This window comes from Oreochromis niloticus, linkage group LG1 (assembly GCF_001858045.2).
Source record: "Oreochromis niloticus isolate F11D_XX linkage group LG1, O_niloticus_UMD_NMBU, whole genome shotgun sequence".
Taxonomy (NCBI): Eukaryota; Metazoa; Chordata; class Actinopteri; order Cichliformes; family Cichlidae; genus Oreochromis; species Oreochromis niloticus.
The window spans coordinates 37410614-37434245 of NC_031965.2; the positions used below are offsets into that span (position 1 = coordinate 37410614).

At 41.1% G+C, this 23632-nt stretch overlaps 1 protein-coding gene across 1 annotated transcript; it reads left to right on the plus strand.

Annotated features, from left to right (window-relative positions):
* The first annotated feature begins 6066 nt into the window (after positions 1-6066).
* On the plus strand, positions 6067-23619 carry LOC100692392 (ras-related protein Rab-8B). The gene is made up of 8 exons (XM_003437591.5): positions 6067-6380; positions 14917-14977; positions 15131-15191; positions 15816-15893; positions 19224-19313; positions 19598-19663; positions 19748-19798; positions 20019-23619. Exons 1-8 carry the CDS (start codon positions 6257-6259, stop codon positions 20106-20108), a joined length of 621 nt encoding a protein of 206 aa, XP_003437639.1. The 5' UTR covers positions 6067-6256; the 3' UTR covers positions 20109-23619.
* Positions 23620-23632: the final 13 nt, after the last annotated feature.

A 23632-nucleotide genomic window follows, 5' to 3' on the forward strand; every position in this document is an offset into this window, starting at 1 on the left:
AACTTCCCAAAGGTGTGTATTTCTTTCAGATTTTTTAATTTTCAACATCAGCTCCTTAATAATGTCAATAATATTCACTATACACTAAATTGCTCCTCTTGGCTCTATCGTGGCCATTTGTGGCCAGTTGAAACCCATTATAACCACCTTTTTTGATTCCTTGTTACTGACAGTACTATATCATGCGATTTAGGTAAAATTGCTTTCATTCTAAACTCAACACATGAAAATTGTAGTTTTTAGTGTTTTTTACCAAATTACATCATTTACCCATTTTTGGCCAAGCAAGCAATTTCATGTAATATTCTAAGTTTCTAGTAGCGGCCTTTGCTGGCCTACCACACTCCTATGCCAAAATAATGAAACAATTTTGACATAGGTTTGATCTTAAGGATCTAATAGTTTGTGTTTGTGCATGACATTGCAGTACAAACATGTATTTGCAAGATAGACTGGAATAAATTCAAACATTACATAGGCTGCAGTGAATTTCTGTGGATGCAGGCTATTGAGCTTTGAGGTTCCCAGTCAAACTTAGCTTTGAAGCACATGTTAAAAGCACTTTTACTCTTATATTTTTCATCAAAAGATACCATACCCAAAATATCAACTCTAGAAACAAAAACAAAAAAAACCCAATCACAGGACATTTTGCAGAGTTCAAACCTGCAGCTGCAGCGCAAACAACAACAAACTATTTGTAAACGTATCCTGGAGTTTATGCAGGTGCAGACAGAGCTACTGCTGTAAGTAAGCCTAACAGCTTCCAGATCATTTATTCTGGCACTATGGCAATTAGATCATCACTGCTTCAAGCACTGCCTATATGATCTGGTCAGAGAGCAAGGACAGCAAGCAGTCCTCTGCCCTTGAAGAAAATACATCTGCCCAAGATGAAGAAAATACATCTGCCCAAGATGAAGAAACCTCCTCTCCAGAAGATGAGGGGACAATCTTCAATGAGGCTGACTGCATCACCACTGATGATGAGTTCTAGCCAGTGCCCGAATCCTCTTCTTTGGGGGAGGATTGGGGTTGGGGAGCATGGAGGTGGAGCCCCCCCCCCAAAAGAACATAGGAGCATTTTCTGAGACCGAGGAGCCGGCGACTCAGTGGATCCGCCATGAAAGGAAAACCATGTGGCTCCCACTACTGAAGAGAGACTGCACCACAATCCAGTACCCACTAGGGGTCACCCTAGTCCTGCATTAGCAGCCTGAGATCTACTTTTGACTTTTTTATAACAAAGGAGATCTTTTAGCTGCTGTGCACCCTTACAAACCTGCACGGGAGGCCAAGGTGTGAGGATTGGAGGATTATAGATGAAGTGGAGATAAAACCTACACCAGAATAAAGCAATACATAGCATGTTGGATGAAAACACTGGAAGTTCTCAGGAAGTAAAAAAGGCATGGGGTTCAGACTCCAACTGACGGAGGAGCTCCGAGGACAACGTCTTTCCTTCGGTCACATGGTAAATGGTAAATGGCCTGTATTTATATAGCGCTTTTATGGTCCCTAAGGACCCCAAAGCGCTTTACATATCCAGTCATTCACCCATTCACACACACACATTCATACACTGGTGATGGCAAGCTACGTTGTAGCCACAGCCACCCTGGGGCGCACTGACAGAGGCGAGGCTGCCAGACACTGGCGCCACCGGGCCCTCTGACCACCACCAGTAGGCACCACATTGGCAGAGGAACTCCTCAGATGAAAACTGGCACAGGGGAAACAACCCAGAGCTTCCTCCTCAGCTCCTCCAGTTGCAACAGAAGAAGATTTTGTTGTCTGTCTTTGGCTTCACCAAAACTACCACAGCAATATCCCACATGCCAAAGCAACGGAGGAATATGCTTCTTTTGACAGCAACACACAAGGAACCAGCAGTCGGTGATGGGGAATAAAGGAAGCGTGAAAGGAACGGAACAGCAGCCCCTTGAACCAGGTGTAGAAAGTGTGCCTACAAAAACCACTCTAATGTGGTTAGTACATCTTGCTGCTAATGAGGATGCACACAGAAGCACACAGATACTGGAATATAAATTTTGATCATTTTATTGGTGATTGCAGGGATTATTTGGTCATTAAATTGCCTTTCTGGCCACTAACACACCATGTGTGACATTGCTTTTGGCCATTCATTCATCCCCCCCCGCAAAAAAAGAGAGAAAATAAATAAATAAATAAAGTAAAAATAAATCATTGTAACAGTTACTGTTACTGACCTGCAATGATGATAAAAACCATATTAGGTTTCACCATTTATATGCTAAAAGATGTGAACTTTATTACTATTTTTACTATAATAATACATAATCTGACTGGTATTCAAAGGGTATAATATCAGAATTTGAATTATATTTTGGTTTTTATGACTAGAAGCGGTGCTAATTTAAAAAATCAAGTCAATGAAAGTAGAAAAATGTTTTAATATATATGAATTTTATAGCATTTTGTAAATGTAAACAGGGGGTGGCCATTTTTGGCCACGAACAAGCTGAGAGGGATTTTTTTTTGTTTTTCTGTCACTGCACAAAAAAACAAAGATGCATAAAACTCATTGATACTTTTAATTATTGCTATGCATCTAACCTCCATCATGGTTAGAAAATAAATCAGTTTGCATGTATTATTTAGAAAAAAAATGGGGATTTTATGCTTTTATCCCTATGTAAATCATTAAAATTATGTGATTTAACTGGTATTTAAAGGGTTAAAATTATGAATTTGATTGAAATTTTGGTCTTGATGAACAGCACTGATACTAATCTAAAAAATCAAGTCAAAAAAAGTGGAGATTTTTCTTAATATATATGAATTTTATAGCATTTTGTAAATGTAAACAAGGGGTGGCCATTTTTGGCCACAAACAAGCTGAGAGGGAGTTTTTTTGTTTTTCTGTCACTGCACAAAAAAAACAAAGATGCATAAATGTCATTGATGCTGTTAATTATTGCTATGCATCTAACCTTCATCATGGTTAGCAAATAAATCAGATGGCATGTATTATTTAGAAAAAAAACTGGGATTTTATGATTTTCTCTATTTATGAGTTGTTATGATTATGTGCTCTAACTGGTATTTAAAGGGTTAAATTTCAGAATTTTAATGAAATTTTGATTTTCATGAACAGCCCTGATGCTAATCTAAAAAATCATGTAAAAAAAACTGGACATTTTTCTTAATATATATGAATTTTATAGCATTTTGTAAATGTAAACAAGGGGTGGCCATTTTTGGCCACGAACAAGCTGAGAGGGAGTTTTTATGTTTTTGCTCTCTCTGCGCTAAAATAACAATGCATTATAATCAATGTTGATGTGAATCAATTATATGCCCCAGACTCTACTATTAATAATACAAGAAATTTCAGTAGCAATGCAATTATATAAAATTGCGAGATTTGAGGTTGTCGTCCAGCTGGTGCAGTGGACAAACAAACTGGTGTTTAAAGGGTTAAAAAATAAAAAAGTAATAATTATTTTATATTTATGGAAAGAACTGAAGTTACTTAAAAGCTTTATGCAGAAATGGCAAAAAACCAAAAATAATAAAAATTACAGACCTAATCTGTAGGTGGCCACTTTTGGCCACGAACAAGCTGAAAGGGTGGTGATTTTGATCAAGACCAGAGGGTTAATGCTTCGAGTTTAGCATCTGCTCTTAACACTCATTTTTATTTGAAATTATTCAGAAACAGCGTATCCTGTTAAAGTCAGAGTGGAACACTGAGCAAACCATCAGAAAACATGGCAGCACCAGAGAGAAGTTCTACTTAACTTCAATAAAGGTGCTTTTTGTAATTACTCTCAATTGGGCTAAAACCTTCACCAGCAGGGGGCACTGTTTCACCGGTGGGTGTATTGAAATGTTCCAGATGGGACGTTTCTGATTTTTTAGCAACACTCATTTCCTAAAGAGGCTTTCTCCCCAGGCTGCAAACAAGAATGTCCTCGTTATGACTCACCTCGTTAAATCAATGCCATGTTTAGTCATTACGACATCTTGTGGTTCAAAATGGGATTATACATTTTAGCATCATTATTACCCAGAGTTGAGATCATTTAATAACCTTGCCCAATTAACCTAAATGAATTGTAAAAGAAATGGCTATAACTCTATGTATTGACCTTTTAAACAATACCAGTTAGGGGGGGCAGGATCAGCAGCAGCATTAAGAAACTGTTTATTTAAAAACAGAAACCTCTTCACTCTTTTCCATACTCTGACCACTTTGTTAGGTACACGTTCTACAGTCTTAATATCCCAGTCGCTGGATTTCTACCAAAAAATACTGCTGTCATCGCTCTAAAACAAAATTGCTGGGCCCCAAATAAGGACAGAAGGGTTACTGCTAAAAATCCATCTGTGATGAATCGCCATCCTTCCACCGAGACCGTTTCTGATGAGGCTTTATCAGAAACAGTAGGTGGATCAACTGGAGGGCCAGATGGCTCAAGACCTTTGCAGAGTGGGTGGAGCAGTCCAACAACAGGAAGAAACTGAAACTGAACAGAAATAAGTCATGAACATGAAAATGAAACAAGACCTAACCTTGTGAGATGTTAGAATCATGATCCATTAGCAAGCACATAATTCATGTTGATAATAATCAAAAAACAAAACAGAAACCAATATAAATAATAATATTTATAATAATCACCCTTTCCCTCCCTATAAACGACGTCATGTGACCCCGCCCCTATTTCCTGGCTGCGTCAAATTGCGGCATACAGACGGAAAAAGTGCAGTTTTACTTTCAAAATATCTTCTTTTTTTTTTTTTTTTTTACCTGCGGAGCAGCAGTGATCGAAATGAAAACTAAACTAAACCTTTGAAAAAAATATAAAAATGTAGATAATTGAGTGAGTTAATTAATTTAAAATAAGAATAACAGAAACATGTTGGAGATTATGTTACAAAAGGAGCTCAAAACCACTTTATAAAGTCACGGTAAATAATGAATAAAATTAATTAAATAATAAATATCAATCTTTATATGATGAAAACTGAAAAAAAAATAATTTACACATATATTTTTATATTTTTCATAAACATTCATAAATATTTTTTTAGAATAACCTTTTAAATTCACTGAATTTCAAGGGTAGTCTTTCACATGGAACTGATACACGCATCGTAAATGTTTATTGTGAAATCTTACGTGTTGTACAATGCACACTGCCGATTTGTTTTATTATTATACTCATTTGATTATGTCACAGTTGTTGTGGAAGTTTTCCATTAAATAAAGCCTGCAGATGAGCGGTGAGCGGTAGCTAACATTCTTTAATCAAAACACACAGAACAGAAAACCAAGCTTGTGGAGAGCCTGCATGACCATGGGGCAGGGTCAGCAGAGTCTCTCTGAGCCTAGCATGGCTCTCAGTTAAATACCTTCTCCAGGAACAAAAGGCAGTACACAGCTGTTTCACACCTTAAGGTTCACACTCCCTTGCTACCTCCCAGAGTCCTCGAAGAGAGAAAAGACTGGTCCTCTGGAGTTCCTGTTTCCCCCAACATCCTTACTACACCCCCTACCATTTGTCTTAAGTATGAGTGTCAGACATGTTAAAATCCAGTGGCACCAAGGCATTACAATAACGTGATTAGTACATAAGTAAAAGAAATTCCTTTACACAGTCAACACTTAAAAACATTTTTATTACTTAGTTGTAAAGTACATACAAATTGTTTAAAGAGGTAGAGGGATACAAACGAAAAACAATAAAATAGCAAAAATACTTACTATATTAATTAATTACATTTAGAATAAAGACATAAATAGCCATTGCTGTATTTTACTTCTATCATAAACCCATGTACACACCTATTTGCAAACTACTACTACTAATACTACTACTACTACTACTACTACTAATAATAATAATAATAATAATAATAATAATAATAATAATAATAATGATGATGATGATGATGATGATGATTAACTATGATGTTGTTTCTATTCCAGACATTATATGTGTGAAATGTTATAGTTACTAATGATCATCGATAACGGAGCACGCTGGAGAGGCTGGCCTTATTGTGAAAAACAGCGAGCGGATGTGGGCGGGGTAGATTCCGGCTAGCTTGCAGCCGGAGCGCTTCCTGCTGCTTGTCGCTGCTCTCAGAGTAGAACCAGTACGAAACCAGCGCTCCCAGTGAAGCCAGTCCGCCCAGCAGAGAGGGAGCAGGCCGCAGGTTCCGCGTGAACTCACCGGGACACCGAGGGACGGACGGCGGGAAAATGGCGAAGACATACGACTACCTGTTCAAGCTGCTGCTCATCGGGGACAGCGGCGTCGGCAAGACCTGCCTGCTGTTCCGGTTCAGCGAGGACGCCTTCAACACCACCTTCATCTCCACCATCGGTGAGTCTTCTCCTCATCACCCTCTTCCCGGTGTACCGGCCGAACGGAGGGCTAGCTTCAGGCCACAAGCTAACTATGACCGGAAAAGTGAAAGCGTTCGGGTGGGGTGGGGTGGAGCATGTGACCTCTGACCTCTCAGAAACATACAGTAATTGTGAAGTGATGTATCTGTTAACTAATTAGTGATCGATTATCAGTTAATGGAGCATTCCCACGGTTTTCCCCATCCAGTTACCCCGGAAGTAGCTCACAGTAATAAGTTATTATCATCAATATCATAAGCAATACTGAATCAATAATATCAGCACTGATAAGTTAGAGCTGGAAACACGTGTCTTACAACTCACAATCATTGTGGTTAAAAACAACTTTATTTAACTTTAAAAAAGGAAAAATCTCAGATGTTATGAATACGAAACGTGTTCTAAATCAAAGGAATTTAAAAAGATCCATTAGAAATGTTTGTTTTTTTTAAATGTGGTCAAACTTCTAATAGAGTCCGCCTCAGCAGGCTTTGGTTATTCAAATTTGTATGACCTTATTGAACAATTTTAAAGAAAAAATAATAATAATAACACAAATAGAGAGAACATTTTACCAAACAAAACAAAACTAGTAAACTTACTGAGACCAAACCAAGTGGAGAAATAAAGTAAATAAAAGTTGAAAATATTAAACTACAAAATTATAATAACTCTGGTTGGACCTATTTTTCATTTACTGTAGTTTTTAACATATTGTAAAAAGTAATCATCACCTACTAAACTAAACAGAAGCTGATGAAAATGTATTTTTTTGTGATGAGCCCAGAGAAGTACGTCTTTTGCCCACTTATACAAAGTTTTTGATTTCTTTCAATAAACCCTAACTTTACTTTGGGGGAAGAAATGTTGTTTTGTTTCACTGACAGAAATCTCAGCTCATACTTCATGAACCTGACTAATAATCAGACAAAATTTTGCTTTCATAAATCTTCATTTTTAAACAAAAAGACAACATTTTTAGAGGAAGTCTAACAGTACTATGTTTTTTTTCTTTTTTTAAAAATGAAATGATCAAAATCAGAGAGCAAAAGAATAAACAATTCAAAATATTTTTACAGAGTGTAGTTATCCTAGGAATTGTGCTTTTAGTTTTCTTTTTGTATGTGCAGATACCACTGCACTGGGCTCTACTTTTTAGAGCTGATGATCTACATCTGAATATACAATCACAAGAAGAGTCAAAAATGTACAAAATAGTCCTGATTTTTTTTTTTTTTTTTAATTTTTTGTAATTATTGTCATTATTTTAATAATTGTCTGTTCTTTCTCCAAAAATAATAGAAGAAGTAGAATATGTGCCTTTGGGCTCTACGTCCTGTGATGAACAGCTGGATAAAATAACAGCTGGATAAAGCAGATCCAGGCGATGCTCTCAGATATCTTTGGTTTGAAACTTGATGCCACTGGCAGAAATGCTGCTTCACAGAGAAGAGTGTGCAGTTTGAAACATTAGAAAGATGGCACTGAGTTGCATCATGGGAAGTGTAGGCTCCCCTTTTTGTGGTCTAAGAGTGAGGATGTGTCCAGCTGTGTTGCTCAGATATAAACCTTCCTGTAGTTAATCTCACAGCAGAGAGTCGGAAACGACGACTCTGACTTCAAATGTGGATGAAAACATGACGGAAACGTCTGTTAATTTATTAGTTTTGTCAATTTTTTTTATGGAACTTTTACGAGAAAGATTACTTCCTTGTCATTCCCTGTTGTTGTGTTTAATTTATTTATATGACTTTTTAGATTTCTTCTTCATATAATCGCAGTAAAAAAGCTCCTTTTTTAAATTTGGAGATGATCGTGAAAAGCAGGTGGATGGAAACAGATCAGCTGCAGCTCTTACTGATTTCCTGATCTTTAGTGAAGCGATGGAGCTAATTAACATGAAAAAGTTCATCGATAAATTCCAGTAAGCTGCAGCATCAGGAAGCAGCTGTGCTGACGTTTATCTGGAGGAAGATGTTCTTACATGAGGCAGGTCAAAGGTCATATGAGGCCCTGATGACGTCTCACATTGAGCAGGATGCAGTTTAGTCCTTCTGTCTTTTTGTGGACCGTCGGTGGTCCCTGACCGGGACCTTGAATCCTGAAAGTCCTCACAGAGATAGAGAAGCAAGACTGTGTGTGTGTGTGTGTGTGTGTGTGTGTGTGTGTGTGTGTGTGTGTTTCCGGTGCGTCAGCGGAGTGTGTCGCTCTGCTGTCTTCCTGGTGGAAACAGGAAGTGGGAGCTGTCTTCTTCTATCTGTCTGCGAGTGTTTAAGTAGGGGGGGTGTTTGCGTCTTTGGTATCACAGTGAGGACATTTTTGGTGGTTCTTCAGGTTCTCCCCACGAGGTCTGAGGGTTCAGAGTAAAATCAAATATAAGTGAGTGGTTATACAGAGGTTCAAGAACAGGTGTGTGTGTGTGTGTGGGATGGGAGGCTGAACTGATAGAAGCTTTTATTTTGGGGGAAAAAAAAAGAAAACATTGAGGTCATCAAGCTGGCAGAAGAGTTAAGTTATTGCTACTCTGCTTATCTTATTTATTACTGATTATTTCCTTGACTTGTTCAGTCATTAAACTGCCAGAAAGTCTATGTGACGACTTCACATCCCTCAAAACCTCAAAGATTTTCAGCGGACACTCAGAGAGAGCAGCAAAAATTTGTCACGACAGAAGCAGGAAGTTCCCGAGGCCAGAAATATGACACAGGATTTGGCGAGGTGACATCATTTTTAAGTGTGTTGGAGATGGTTCATTAGTGGGTGATGATGTCACACTTTTACTTTGTTCTGGTGGATCTGCACTGATCTGAGTTCACCTGTTCGTGTTTAACTTGTAATAAACATTAAACAGCAGGTAATTTGCTTCATAGCTGACTGAGTGGATGCACAGTTCCACATCTCTAAAATTAAAGTATTTTTACATTATGTCAGAGTATTTGCTGCATTAGCAAAATGAGATACAATTACAGCCGAATCTGATTACCGCATTTATCAGGGTGTGAAATACATGGCTGGGGGGCCAGAGCTGGATTGTCAAAAGGTCCAATTGGGCCCCTTGGATGGCTGTGGAAAATGTGAAACTGGAAGGAGGGCATGAATTTGGTCACAGCTGATGAGGTGTGACCCTCTGCCACGCAGGTTTAAAGCTGTACGATGAGTCTGGTGTTACTGGTTTGAATTCTGGTTTTATTTTTGTTCTTTTTTTTTTGCTCCCTGACAGTTTAACATCAGTCACATTTTAACACAGCTTTCCTTCAAGGCTTTAAATAAACTTTATTTATACAGCCTGTTTCCTGTCATACTGATCACTGAAAGATATTTGCTCTGCAGGTCACCTTCTCAGATTCATAAAGCAGTTTATCTCTCACACTCTTTGTTATGTATTTCATTACAGTTTTGTCATCGGCCGCTCTGCTGCCAGTAGACCCGTCCATGTTCCTGATTGGTCAGAATAGGTTAGAATTATTTGTTAGATTGTTGAAGTCTGGGCTGATTCATCGAGTTGGTAACATTTTTAGCCTGATTGCTGATCTCAGGTTGCTTCATAGTGCGGGCATTCGATTGGTTAGCTATTATCTGAACAGCTGATTGGTGGTTGGACAGTCCCCATAGCTGAGCGTGAGCTGCTGAGCTCTCTGCCGTCTCACTTTAGGCTCATTTTCTCGGTGTTGCCCTGATTTATTTGATTTGTAATGTGATGGATCTGACTGCTGCTGTAACCGAGGGGGTTACTGTCTGTAAATTTCAGGCTTTCCACACAGCGACAACTGTGGTTTTTACAGTGGCACCTGAATGTGTCGTCTTCCTCTCACGGCACTCCACTCTCTGCTGGGTTGTTCCCAGTTCATCTGCCGGAGCTGCATGAATGTTACATGAGCTCCCACAATCCTCTGCTGCGGCGTTTGGACAGAGGACGCTCTGTGGCCGCTCTGTCAGAGGTCTCGTGAGAGTCAGCTGACCTCTGAGCATGTGTGAGTGTAGTATCTGGCTCTGTGAGGGCCACTTTTGAGGAAGTTGCATTAAAGAGCTGTTTTGAGGGGTCCAGACCTGGGACTAGAGCTCAGAGGTCAAAGGTCACCTGCTGCTGCCTACAGCAGCTACTCTGTGTAGGAATGCCGGTTACAGTCTTGGATCAATATACATTTACTGCCTGTATCACAAATTTGACATCACATCCTTTTTCAGGTTGCATGGAGGTGAATTTTAATTGGCTGGAAACGTCATGTGACCACGCTTTAAACTGTTTAAACACAGAAAGTTTATTTATTGATGCATCTCAAGACTGAATGATAAAAAGTGCACAGAGTGATTGATGATCAGTACTGCCAAAATAACAAAGAAGAAGAAATGAAAACTGTTATTATAGTGACGGTACAGCCAGTGTGCTTGTCTGTGACGTAAATATGAAAATAGGAGCAGTGAGAACAGGTACAAGTAGAAGCATAAAGGGGGGTTATGGTGACAGAAGTATTGCTTACTATGATGTGGAGGATTGTCATGTATGTGTACATACTTTTTTCATCATACACACAGGAAGGCAGGAAGAAGGTATTAAATGTTATAAAAGGCTGTGATGTTGTGTTTAAGTGCTGCTTTGTGCTGAGTATTTAGACATTGACACTGAGTTACTGGTTTCTTCAGCTCTGATGCAGGCTGTGTGTTTTTGTGCGTGTGCATTCTTCGTGTTGTGTGGACTTAAGACACGTTCTCACAGTGAGGACTTACTTTGCTACTGAGGACACAAAATAAGACCACCATGATGTAAATGTGAGCGCAAACGCTTAGAGTAGGAGCAGGAAATGAACGTGAGTCAACGTGATGTGACAGAAGCACGTGTGTGTGTGTGCGTGCGTGTGTGCATGTGTGTGGTATTCATCTTCCTGTTTTTATTTCAGTGAGTGAGCGGTCGCAGCGTTACCTGCCTAAGACCTGTGCCGACTTCAATAAAGCTCAAATAATGAGCTGATTGTCAGGTTGATTAGTTAATTGACAAAAACACTGAGTTTGTTCTGTAGCTGTTGTGTTTGAGGCAGAAACTTTGCTTCTCATTGTTTTGTAAGGTAATTTTTAACATCTCTGTCAGAATCGAAGGCCTGTGGGCCAAATCCAGACATTCACAAGTTTGAGTCACTTTAGATTTCTTAAGCTTTCTTAAACCCAGCTGTAGGTGCGACTGGCACAGGGATGTGACCAAACTGAGCAAGCTGGCTAACAGCAGGAAGGCTGAAGCTGTGATGGCAGCCTACATGTTTTAGTCAGCACGACAGAAAAGTTTAAAAGTCACAGACGACAAACTGAGGCTTCAGAAAGCAGCTGAACTGAAGCGTCACAACAGAACTGTACGTTCGCTCAAGCTAAAGCTCCACTTTGCAGAGCGTTGAAGGCAAGTTTCAGGGCGGAAGGCCCGGCTGTTTGAAAAACTACAGGGTCAAAGGTCTTTCACTTTTCTTAACTAAATCTTACAAAGGCTAATGAGCAACTTTGGACAAGTTGAGATTTTCATGTTTCTGAAGCAGCACACTGAGCTTTCCATTAGATTTAAGCATGTCTGTAAAATATTTGTCTGAATGTTTTTGCTGATCGTCTTCTGCTCTTTGGTGAGTTTGTATATTTCAGTGTTTGTCTCTTTTTGGGGGGGGGGGGGTTGTATAGTCAGCCATTTTTTTCTGTTGGGTTTTTCCATCAGGTTTTTGGCTGTTTTACATGTTTTGGGGTTTTTTTTCACATTTGTCTCATTTAAGGAGTTTTTGTCCTTTTCTTTGATCATTTTGTGTCTTTTGTAACTTTGGCCATTTTGCATCTTCTTGACACATTTTTCTGTGCTTTGGTAGTTTGGTTTCACTCTTAGACAGTTTTGTCTTTTTGTAGTTTCCTCTTTTATTTGGCAGTTCTTCATTATTTTGGGGGTTTTGTTAAAGCTTTAAATTTAATTCTTACTTCCAAAGAAATAAACAGTCTGTAATTCTTCTGGTAGTTTCATTTTAATGGACAGACTTGAAAGATATAAAGTGATTTGCATGTCATTGAGTGAAATAAGTAGTTGATCCTCTACACTCCAGCCAGAACTCTGGCTCCCACAATCACTCAATCACAGACACTCCTGATCTCGTTATGGATATAAACCACACCACCGCTCTACCACCACGGGCGAGAGCTGTCAAAGGACGTCGGGTACGGGATTGTAGATCTGAACGAGGCTGTAATGGGCTACAAGACCATCAGCAAGAAGCTTGGGGAGAAGATGACAGCTGTTGGTGCAATTATTCGTAAATGGTAGAAATATAAAATGACCGTTAGTCGTCCTCAGGAGCTCTATGCGAGATCTTGCCTCATGGGGTCAGGATGATTATGAGAAAAGTGGTGGATCAGCCCGAAACTACAGGAGGAGCTCGTTAATGGTCTGAAAGCAGTTTGGACCACAGACACCACGAGCACCATTGATAACACACTCTGCCATAATGGAGTGAAATGGATGTTTGTCAGAGAACATGTAAATGATTCAGAGAAGGGTTTGGAGAAAGTGCTGTGGTCGGGTGAAACCAAGGTTGAGCTCTTTGGAATCGGCTCCATCCGCCGTGTTGGAGGAAGAGAAATGCTGAGTACGACCTTTCCCTCTCCTCCCCTCCCCTCAGCCAGAACACTGAAGATGGGTTGTTGGTGGGTCTTCCTGCATGACAATGACCCAAAACACACCACCAAGGCAACATAGCAGTTAACGGCATGGAGTGGGCTAACACGAGCCCACTTTAAAGTCTCATCTGACAATGATCAGCTGATGCCTGGGGAACTGTGACATTACTGTTTTGCACCGCTTCTTAAAGCAGAATGGCCGATTTATCAGCAGCAGACGAAACTGTTAGCTGCAGCATTATGTTGGGGGTGGAGATGGCGGAGGTCAGTGACCTCGTCCGCTGCATGTTTCCGTAACAGGCAGCAGAAACTGTTTCACTTCCTGGTGAGAGAATAGAAAGAGCTGCTGAAGAATGGAGGGAAGAGGAGAGGTTTAGTCTGAGCCGAAGAAGAGACGCAAAGAGGAAATCAGCTGACTCATTTTCTGCCTTTGCTCACATTAAATTCAGTTCTCTACTTCCTACATCAGTGGATTCATAAGAAGAGAGATTGAGAAAGACGACACACGAAGGCATCACTTTGATGGTTGATAATGTTGTAAGCACAGCCACAGCTCCGCCGCTAACATCCCAAAATAAGAAAAGTTGACACCTTTATAAACAGTTAATGTGCCGATGTTTTGCCTTTACGACGCATGGCAACGAAACAAAACACAACATACAGCAAAACCACAACAGGAAGAACTGATGAGTTACAACCTAATAACAGACTCTTCCAGTGTGCTATGATAAAAAAATGTAACACTCTTCTAATCAGGCCCATTGTGACCACAGATAATACTCAGGGCAGAGAATAAACGTAAGCCGTGTGAGTCTTTACAAAGTGTTGAAACCTGCCCGTCTTCTTCTTCTCTAAAAGGAAACAGAGTACCGTTTCATTTTTCTGTTTTGGGGGGGAGGGTGGGATCTTTATTTTGGCGGGTCTGTGCTGCTCTCTTGAATGTTTGGCTCCTCAGTCGTTTGCCTCCTGTTGGTGCTTTGTGCCACTCTTTGCTGGATTTTATTGGCGTTTTTTTTGTTGCTATTTGGCTTTTTTGATCTTTGGTTGTCTTTTGAGAAAATGAATCATTAATTGAGAGCGTGAATGTGATGAAAGTTAACTTCTAGCAGGGCTCAATCCTATCAGTCCAAGACAAAGTTGGTAATTTAACAGTGGGAAAATAAAAGTATTACCTTCTCTCTAACTGCTTAAATTAGCCCATCCTTCAAACATGAGACACTTAACCATAGAGCGGGTCCATAAGAGCCAGGATGGTTTCATCAGTCATTCACTCCTTGTGTCATTAGTCATAAGATCAATACATGAATGAATGAATGAAATCAGTTGCAGCTGATGGTGAAGTGGCGTGAGGAGGGAGGGGTTAGGTTAGAGCTCCAGTCCAGGGATTTGAACCAGCAGTCCAAACAGCTGTGAGCAGGAGGAACCCGAGCTCTCAAGGCTTCACATCCGCAGCTTCTTGGAAGCATTTCTTCTGCTCAGGCAGGAAGAAGTGTTTTTAAAAATATCTTTGACTTCCCCTTTGACCAGGCAGGCACAAACCCAGTCAGCTGACAGATTTAAGACACAGAAGAGAAACAAACACACCTCAGCGTTTGTTTTAACCACATGGCCCTACTAGCAGGGCTTCCTCTGCATCAGACCGCAGACAGTTTTTAGAAGCATAAAACTCCTGCACTCACTGACAGCCGCTGGCTTTTATCTTAACTGTTCATTATTCCATCAGTCCTGCTTTTCTGGGTCTATCTGTGGGCAGAGAATAAGACGGAGTGAGCCTGAGCGCTCTCTGCGTCTGCTCGTGATCATTGCTATGATGGTTTGGTGTCTCTAGAGCTATAAATATGTTTGTGTCCAGAGCTCGGTGCTGACCGTTGTTTCTCTTTCAGGAATCGACTTCAAAATCCGAACGATCGAGTTGGATGGAAAGAAAATCAAACTGCAGATCTGGTGAGTGCCACTCTCTGCTCCAGCTTCTCTGTGTGAGCTTTGAGAGGAGATAAACCTGAAATCAGGTGTTTCAGACTCGAGGCTGTTTTGTTGTCTGTATATTTTTAATGAGCCTCCTCAGTGCTGGTGTTTAACAGTGGCTTCTTCCTGCAGGGACACAGCAGGTCAGGAGAGGTTCAGGACCATCACAACGGCCTATTATAGAGGAGCCATGGTAAGACACACCCCCTTCCTCTTACCCCTCAGCTGATGCACAGGTCACGTGTCAGTCACCAGCGAAACAAGCAAGCAAACCTTTATTTATACAGCACATTTTATTCCAGCTGAAGCACAAACAAACAAAAGGCAATGATAAATGTAACAAAAAAGACATATTCAAGCTAATCCATAAAGAAATAGAAACCAACAATAGATGAGTAAAACAATAAAAACATGACACCAATAGAAAAAAAATGGAAAAACTTGTGAAGATCAGCATTAGTCCAAATTAAAACCTAAAGTCTAAATTTTAAAACCATTAGAAAAGAAATAAAATGATAACTGAGACCACGATTCAGTTATCTACTCTAGTTGGTTTTAAACTCTGATCATGTGGGAGCACACCTGTACACCTGATTTGCTTCAGTGCCTCAGAGCATGAAGGGTAAAAGCAGCTCCATTGTGATTGGTTGAGACCAACTACAACCAGGAGGCCTGAGCTTGTTCAGACTTCTGAGCAACTCATAGAGGAACAGAGGTACAAAACCATGCAGGGCCTTGTTAAAACAAGCTGGTCCTGACCTCAGGAATCAGCTTGCACTTCCTGTGCTGATGTCATTTCCTGTCTTGTGTTCATTAGGGCATCATGCTGGTGTATGACATCACCAACGAGAAGTCCTTCGACAACATCAAGAACTGGATTCGCAATATCGAGGAGGTAGGCCACGCCCCTTTGATGTCACATGACTTTTGTTATTTTCAGAGCTCACGTTGTTCAGATTTGGATTTAAAGGCACCGAGAGGTCTTCAGGTGAACTCCACGAGCTCCCGCAGAAATGCTTGGATGACATCATCACAGAATCATGTGATCTGTTATACAATGAGTGTTTTCTGAAATGGTTATGACAGAAATGCACCTGTTTGTTGAATTGAGCTCCTGCTTCAGTGGTTTTACATGTTCTGGCTGCTGTTCATGTTCTGGATAAATGACATATCTCATATTATCTCACATTCAATGAGATGTTGGGTCATTAAAGGTGCAGTCAGTCATTTTTGAGGTTATTAGACAGAGAGAAAGGATATTGTACTCAAAAATATACAATTTCGTCTAAAAAGTATTCATACCAAATGAACTTTTACACATTTTGTCCCTTTACAACCACAAACTTGAACATTTTTTATTGAGATTTTCTGTGATAGACCAACTCAAAGTACCGCATAATTGTGAAGTGGTACGAAAATGATACATGGTTTTCAAAATTTTAAGCAAATAAAAATCTTAAAATGTGGCGTGCATTTGTATTCAGCCCTCTGTACTCTGATACGACTAAATAAAATCCAGTTTAATCAACTGCCTTCAGAAGTCACCTAATTAGATAATAGAGTTCACCTGTGTGTAATTTAGTCTCATTATAAATACACCTGCCCTGCAAAGGCCTCAATGGTTTGTTAGAGAACATTCATGAACAAACGGCATCATGAAAACGAGGAACTCACCAGACGGGTCAGAGGTAAAGTTGTAGATACGTTTAAAGCAGGGTTACGTTATAACATCCATCACCCAAAAATGGAAAAAGTATGCTACAACTACAAACCTACCAAGACACGGCTGTCCACCTAAACTGACAGACCGAGCAAGGAGAGCGCTGGTCAGAGGAGCTTCCAAGAGGCCCATGGTCACTCTGGAGGAGCTGCAGAAATCCACAGCTCAGGTGGGAGAATCTGTCACAACTGTAAGCGTGTACTCCACAAATCTGGCCTATATTGAAGAGTGGCAAGAACAAAGCCATTGTTGACAGAAAGCCATAAAAAAACAGTCCTGTTTTCAGTTTGCCAGGAGACACGTAGGGACGCAGCAAACATGTGGAAGAAGGTGCTAAAAGTTGAACTTTTGGGCCTAAATGCAAAGCGCTACATGTGCACACTGCTCATCACCCTGAACACACCATCCCCACTGTGAAACATGGTGGTGGCAGCATCATGCTGTGGGCGTGCTTTTCTTCAGCAGGGACAGGGAAGCTGGTCAGAGTTGTTAGGAAGATGGATGGAGCTAAATACTGGAAGAAAAACTGTTGGAGGCTGCAGAGGACTTGAGGCTGGGAAGGAGATTCACCTTCCAGCAAGACAATGACCCTAAACATGCAGCAAGAGCTACAATGGAATGGTTTAGTTCAAAGAGTATTCATGTGTTAGAATGGCCCAGTCAAAGTCCAGACCTAAAACCCATTCAGCATCTGTGGCAAGAATTGAAAATTGCTGTTCAGACGCTCTCCATCCAATCTGGCTGAGCTTGAGCTATTTTGCAACAAAGAATGGGCGAAAATTTCAGTCTCTAGATGAGCTGGCAGAGGCACACCCCAAAAGACTTGCAGCTGTAATTGCAGCGAAAGATGGCTCTACAAAGTACTGACTCAGGGGGGCTGAATACAGATGCCACACTTTTCAGATTTTTATTTGCTTAAAATTTGGAAAACCATGTGTCATTTTCGTACCACTTCAAAATTATGCGCTACTTTGTGTCAGTTCATCATAGAAAATCTCACCAAGTTTGTGGATGTAAGGTGACAAAATGTGTGCAAGGTCAAAGATTATAGGCACTGTATATAGATTAGGGTGTAATTACGACTTCCAACAGATTGATGAGTTTTGAGAAGCCACCATGTTGTCACACTGTTTTGTTTTAATACAGTGGATGTGAAGGACGTCTTCCTTCTGACTAATGGTGTTTTATGAAGCTAGAGAGTAAACGCATGCACAGCATGCCAAAGGTGGAGGAGAAAGTTGTAGGTGTTAGTGAGAATTAGCATCTGCACTTTCAGGCTGTGGACGTTTCTCACCTGGCATTGACAGCTGAGGTAAACGGTGGGCTGACAGCTTTCCACAGATAGGGAAAACTCTGGGGCGGATTTGGATCCAGATCCAGTCCAAACAGTATCACACACGCATCAAATGGCCGCGGCTGTTACGGCGCGGCCTAAATTTAATGTTTTTAATCACTCTTGGCTGACTAAAACAGAACTCAGTTGGCTGCAGTCTGAAAGTGGGTTTTTGTTAGTGTCAGTATCAGCTGTAGTTTGTTTTCAGTGTATTTAACTCAATAACTCAGGTCCTGACTCAAACAGGTGCACCAAAGACTCCTCAGGCTAGAAAATGTCAGTGAATTGATGAAGATTTAAACTCAGAACACTTCCTACATATTTTTAAATTTTAGTTTGGCAAGTACGCCATCGTTTAAGATGGTTGGAAGATGTGACATCCTCATGAGTCATTTCTGGACATCAGACCTGCTGAGCTCCCGTTCCTTATGATGTGTGACATTCAGCGAGTAAAGATAAGATCGGTGTTAGTACCATTACTCACTGTCACTCTGCAGGGTGACGGAATAAGACCGTGTGTGTTCACTTCCACATTACAGATCAATTCCAGCTGTAATCAATACTCAGTAATCCGATATTTAGATCAGTGATGAACAGCTGCAGTTATCTCCTGTTTGAGAGGCTGTGGTGTAGGCTGTCCTCACAAACACAGAAATGCTCTAAATCCATCAGTTTGCTTTGAGTGTATGTGGTAAAAATGTGCAGACCTGACACATCTGTTCATTTTCCATCACTTATCGGGGTTTTTGTGGCAGAGATGCCAAGACCTCCGTCTCCCCGGTCGCCTCCTGCAGCTCTTCTGGGGGGACACCGAGACGTCCCAACCAGCAGAGAGATGTGATCTCTGTTTTCTATCCAGTGAATTCTTCTCAGAAAAACAAGAATTCACATTTCTAGATCCAAATTTGAGAGCACTTTTTTTTTTTTCTGTTCAAGGATGCAACTAAATAACTTTAATTTATAAATAAAAATTTTCTTGTAAAACAGTACATAATAAATAAAAAATATTTTAGCGTTAAAAACATGGTAATGGATTAATCCTTACATAAACAAAACGATGATGCAGCAGCTGTGGCATAAACCTTCATTACAGTACACACAGTGTGATCCAGACTCTAACGTGTGTGTGTGTGTGTGTGTGTGTGTGTGTGTGTGTGTGTGTATGTTTTCAGCACGCCTCCGCGGACGTGGAGAAAATGGTTCTGGGAAACAAGTGCGACATGAACGACAAGAGACAAGTGTCCAAGGAGAGAGGAGAGAAGGTCTGAGCCGCTTTACCGATCCCTGCAGAGAGCAGGACTCATTCGATCAAACTGAGTGAAAGCAGGAAACCTCCCGGAGATGATATCATCTTATTATTATGCATTTAGGAGCAGACGAGATTTTTACTCTTTGATTTGCTTCAGTGATTCATTTGCTGACAGTTAGAAACGCTGCACACTGATTTCAGCCTTTATGAGATAAAACCTTTCTGAACTTATGCTTTAAATGTGACTTCAACCTTTTCTTCTACCTGGGTGTAATCCCTTTCTCTTTGGTTTTCCAGCTCGCCATCGACTACGGGATCAAGTTCCTGGAAACCAGCGCCAAGTCCAGTATCAATGTGGAGGAGGTGAGTCCTGATCCCGATCCGTTCTCTCCTCCGTCAGTCCTGCGCACACAAGGCGACTCATTTCTGTCCCGTTTCCCTCCACAGGGCTTCTACACGCTCGCCAGAGACATCATGGCCAGGCTCAATAGGAAAATGGTGAGTTGAGCAGATTTAGGTCTGCGGAGGAGGCGCTCCGACTCAAGCAGCCGGCTCCAGATATGTAAATGGCTTTATCAGCTGAACATGGGGGGATGAACGCGCCGCTAAAATTAAAAACAGAGTCAGTCACCATGAGCAGGAGATTCTGTTAATCGCGATAATCAGCCCCGCTGTGTTCTTATAGCTGATGTGACCTTTGACCTCCTTCTTCCTGCAGAACGACAACAACCCGTCAGGTGGAGGTGGGCCTGTCAAGATCACAGAGCCCCGCTCCAAGAAGAGCCTGTTTAGGTGTTCGCTGCTGTAGGCGGAGCCTCAGCTCAGACCTCCTCCTCCTCCTGCAGCAGGAGCTGGGGAACAACCTGTGGACAGTTTAGAAGCCTGCTGTGACTCCTCCTCCTCCTTTTCTTCTTCTTCTTCTGTTTTCTTGTTGTCTGCTGTCAGCTCAGCAGTTGGAGGAGGCTGAGCCAACGCAGCATCTGAGTGTTTGTTGCAGTGAGAACACGGAGGCGACGATGATGATGATGGCGATGAAGGGCAGGGCCAATGACTGTTTGTACCAAAGTGGGTGGAGCTGTGGCTCCGCCCTCTCCTCTGAGGTTTCATTTTACACGTTGAGTCTGAAGCATTTAAAGGATCAGACATGTAGCAGACTCTTATGGAGGCTTCAGTCCGACTCTTACAGCAACTGACCAATCACAGACCAGCGGCCTGGACTACGAAGCAGGTAACCAAGGATACGAGGTGCGATTAAAGAGTTCAGCCAGGCGGTAACCTTCCCGAGTCAGTGGGACTTTAAGAAGTCAGACGAGTGTCCACCTGCTGCAGCGTGGACGTCAGCAGCTCCACAATTACCCATGATGACGGCTGGATCTCCGCCCATGATCCACCTTTTAGTGGAGAAGATGCACAGTGCTATCAGGAGGACCTCCTCAGCTTCCTCCTGTTAATGTGAAGCAGCAGCTCAACTGCGAGTTCCTCTTGGATCTCAGAGCTCCTCACAAATTCAAATCAGTGTTTTCCTTTTCTTTTTTTTTTTAATTTTTTTTTAATAAGCACCGTAACTGAACTTTCCGATCGCACCTCGTATGTCTCATCTCGATCTAATCGTGCAAAGTGGGAACACGGCGGTTGTGAAGCCAAACCAGGTTTTCTGAATCTCTGTGCACAGGTTTACAGCCTCTCGCACCGCCGTCACAAACCCCAAAACCTGGGTTAAACCTGAAGTCTCTAAGCCCAGATCCTGCTTCGTGGTTCAAGCCTCTGTCAGATCGCTTCAGCTAATCTCCTGCACACCGCCTAAAAATAAGCTGAACTACCGGAAGTTACCTGATCTTGGTAATCAGAGGGAAACTGTGCAGGACCTTCTTTGAAAACGTCCTGAAATGTGCAGCTTTGTATTTTAGGAAACTTTGCAGGAAATCAGCTGAAAAAAAATTAGTATATATATATATATACATATATATAAAATAAAAAAATGTATAAGAACATTTTCATTTCAATCTTGAATTTACAACTCAAACATAGGAAATAAAAGCCCAGTAAGATCGGCGGGCTTCGAACAGACGAGTGGAAATCATAAAAATATTATCGAGTTTTAAATTTTGTGTTCACTAAAATGTCTTAACCTTCATTTGACCTCCAGCCTTCATTTCCTTTCAGAGTTTATTTTAACTAAACAGAACTAATAGTTTTATATTTTATCTTTTTTTTTAAATGCATCTTTTGTTAATTCTATTCCTTTAAAACATCTCTGTGATAAATATGTATGAAAGCAGAGAAAATCCCTGCGAAGCAGCTTTCTTCTCTGTTCAAAGACGCGAAGACGCTTGTTTTTACTTTTGATGCTTTTCTGTGTTTTTGTATTTAATCGTTTAATAGCACACGTGCTGCTTTTATTTTGTACGTTTTCAAAGGAACTGTACAACCTGTGCTTTTATTTTGAAGTTTTATTTTCATGTGCAGCTGCTGGTTCTAGATTTCCTCTTTCTGACTCCCGATCCATAAGCCTGCCGATCGGTTCATTGGCTGAAACTACATATTTATTATCGTAAAAGATGTTCCTTTTTCCTTTTATTTTTAACTTTAGTCAGAAGTTAAAATCTGAACAATGATTGATCAAATTCGATGAGCACGGTGTGGAAACGTAAACTCAAACTTTTAGTTTTCTGCAGTTTTCTCTGAAAAGCTGTTTCCACGGGAGGAACTCGACCTCTTAAACATTTGCAGCCGATATTCTGCGACAACTTTGACCGTCACCCCAATCCCAAAACACCCCAAACAACGGCGGGAAGCAAGATGGAAACACGGGATATAAACTTAAGCTACTTTAAGTTTTTTGGAAAGTTCTCGAATTCATGAAATCCCTCCTGACTGTTTCCGTGAAGGCAGAGTGAAAACGGAATGATTTTGTGACGTCTGTCCTGAGCCCGCCAAAAACGAGTGAGGCATGTTGCCGATGGTCGGTTTTGTCTCGCTTTAGATGGGTTTCTAGTTTTACAAATATCGTGAAGTATAGCAGAAGTAGTAAGTACAGGTGTGTGTTTTTAATATATTCAAGTACTTTATAAAAACCCTACAATAACACAGCGAAAACCCCCCCATGCGCAAGTGGTGAGAGTGGGAAGGAAAAACTTCCTTTTAACAGGAAGTACCCTCAGGCAGAACCAGGCTCAGAAAAGACAGCCACCGGTGCCGGTTTAAGTGATTAAATATCCCATTTTTGTCTGAAATATATGTCCGTGCTCGTTTTTACTGGAGCGTGGTGAGATGCAAGGAGGTGGTATCGCAGGACACTTGGCTTACCCCTGAGCACTTCCTGCTCAGCTAAAAGCCTGCAGAATCTGTTCCGCGAGTTCCTTGGGAGGAAAAATCCTTTAAGTGATTTGGCTTCTAGAAAATTCCTAAAACTGAATGTTGGCTCGATCCCGGGTTCAGCGGGAACAGACGCTCAGCAGCTGCACATGAAGCCCGTGCAGAAATCAGTGTTACAGCACGTTTGTTTACAGCAGCAGTGTTTTTAATTTACTCCGCTCGGCTTCCTGTCACAGCCACAGACTGTAAGTAAAGATGGACGACGTACCGCCTCTTCCTCAGAGTGTCCGCTCTGACCTCAATCAGAGAAGCCGCCAATCATGGCCACAGACATCAGTTTAAAGCACCCAATCAAAAAAACAGAATGTACTCGGAGGGGGCGGGGTTTGTGACCTGTGTACCTACGTTTCCTCACTTCCTCTCGTCCATCTTTATGTCCAGTCGGAACGTCTTAAAGATAAATGAAGAGGTTAAGGAGGCGTGCTCAACGTGTTTTTGTATTTTTCAGCACTTTGTAATTCGCTATGCAAAAACCACTTTTTCCTTTTATCAGGAGTTTGTGTTACTGTGCTCTGATTGGTCACACAGGTCGTCAGACGCATCGATGTGTTTGTCAGAGGTCATACGTTTAATAGGAAACTGGTGTTTATTTTAAATGTGACTTTCAGATTAAAAGCCTTGTCACTTCAGCACATGGAAACACAGATGGTTTTAATAAAGTTTTATATTTGGGACTTTGGTGGTGTCGGCTGGGATTGAAAGTTACTGATGAGGGTGAAACAGATGAAGGCTCTGATGAGGAGGAGCTGGATGTTTTCTTTTTTTAAAAATCTGAATTAAAGAAAAGGTCTGCAGACCAGAGGCTCTTAATGTGAAATTCACGAGACTGATTCCGTAGGTTTCGGTGACCTCTGACCCCATCAGTGTCTTCCGTTTGCTGCTCTGAGATGTTTGGAGCATCGTCGCTGCTTCAGCTGATGAACAATAAACAACTTTTTCTACCATCTGGTTTGTTTT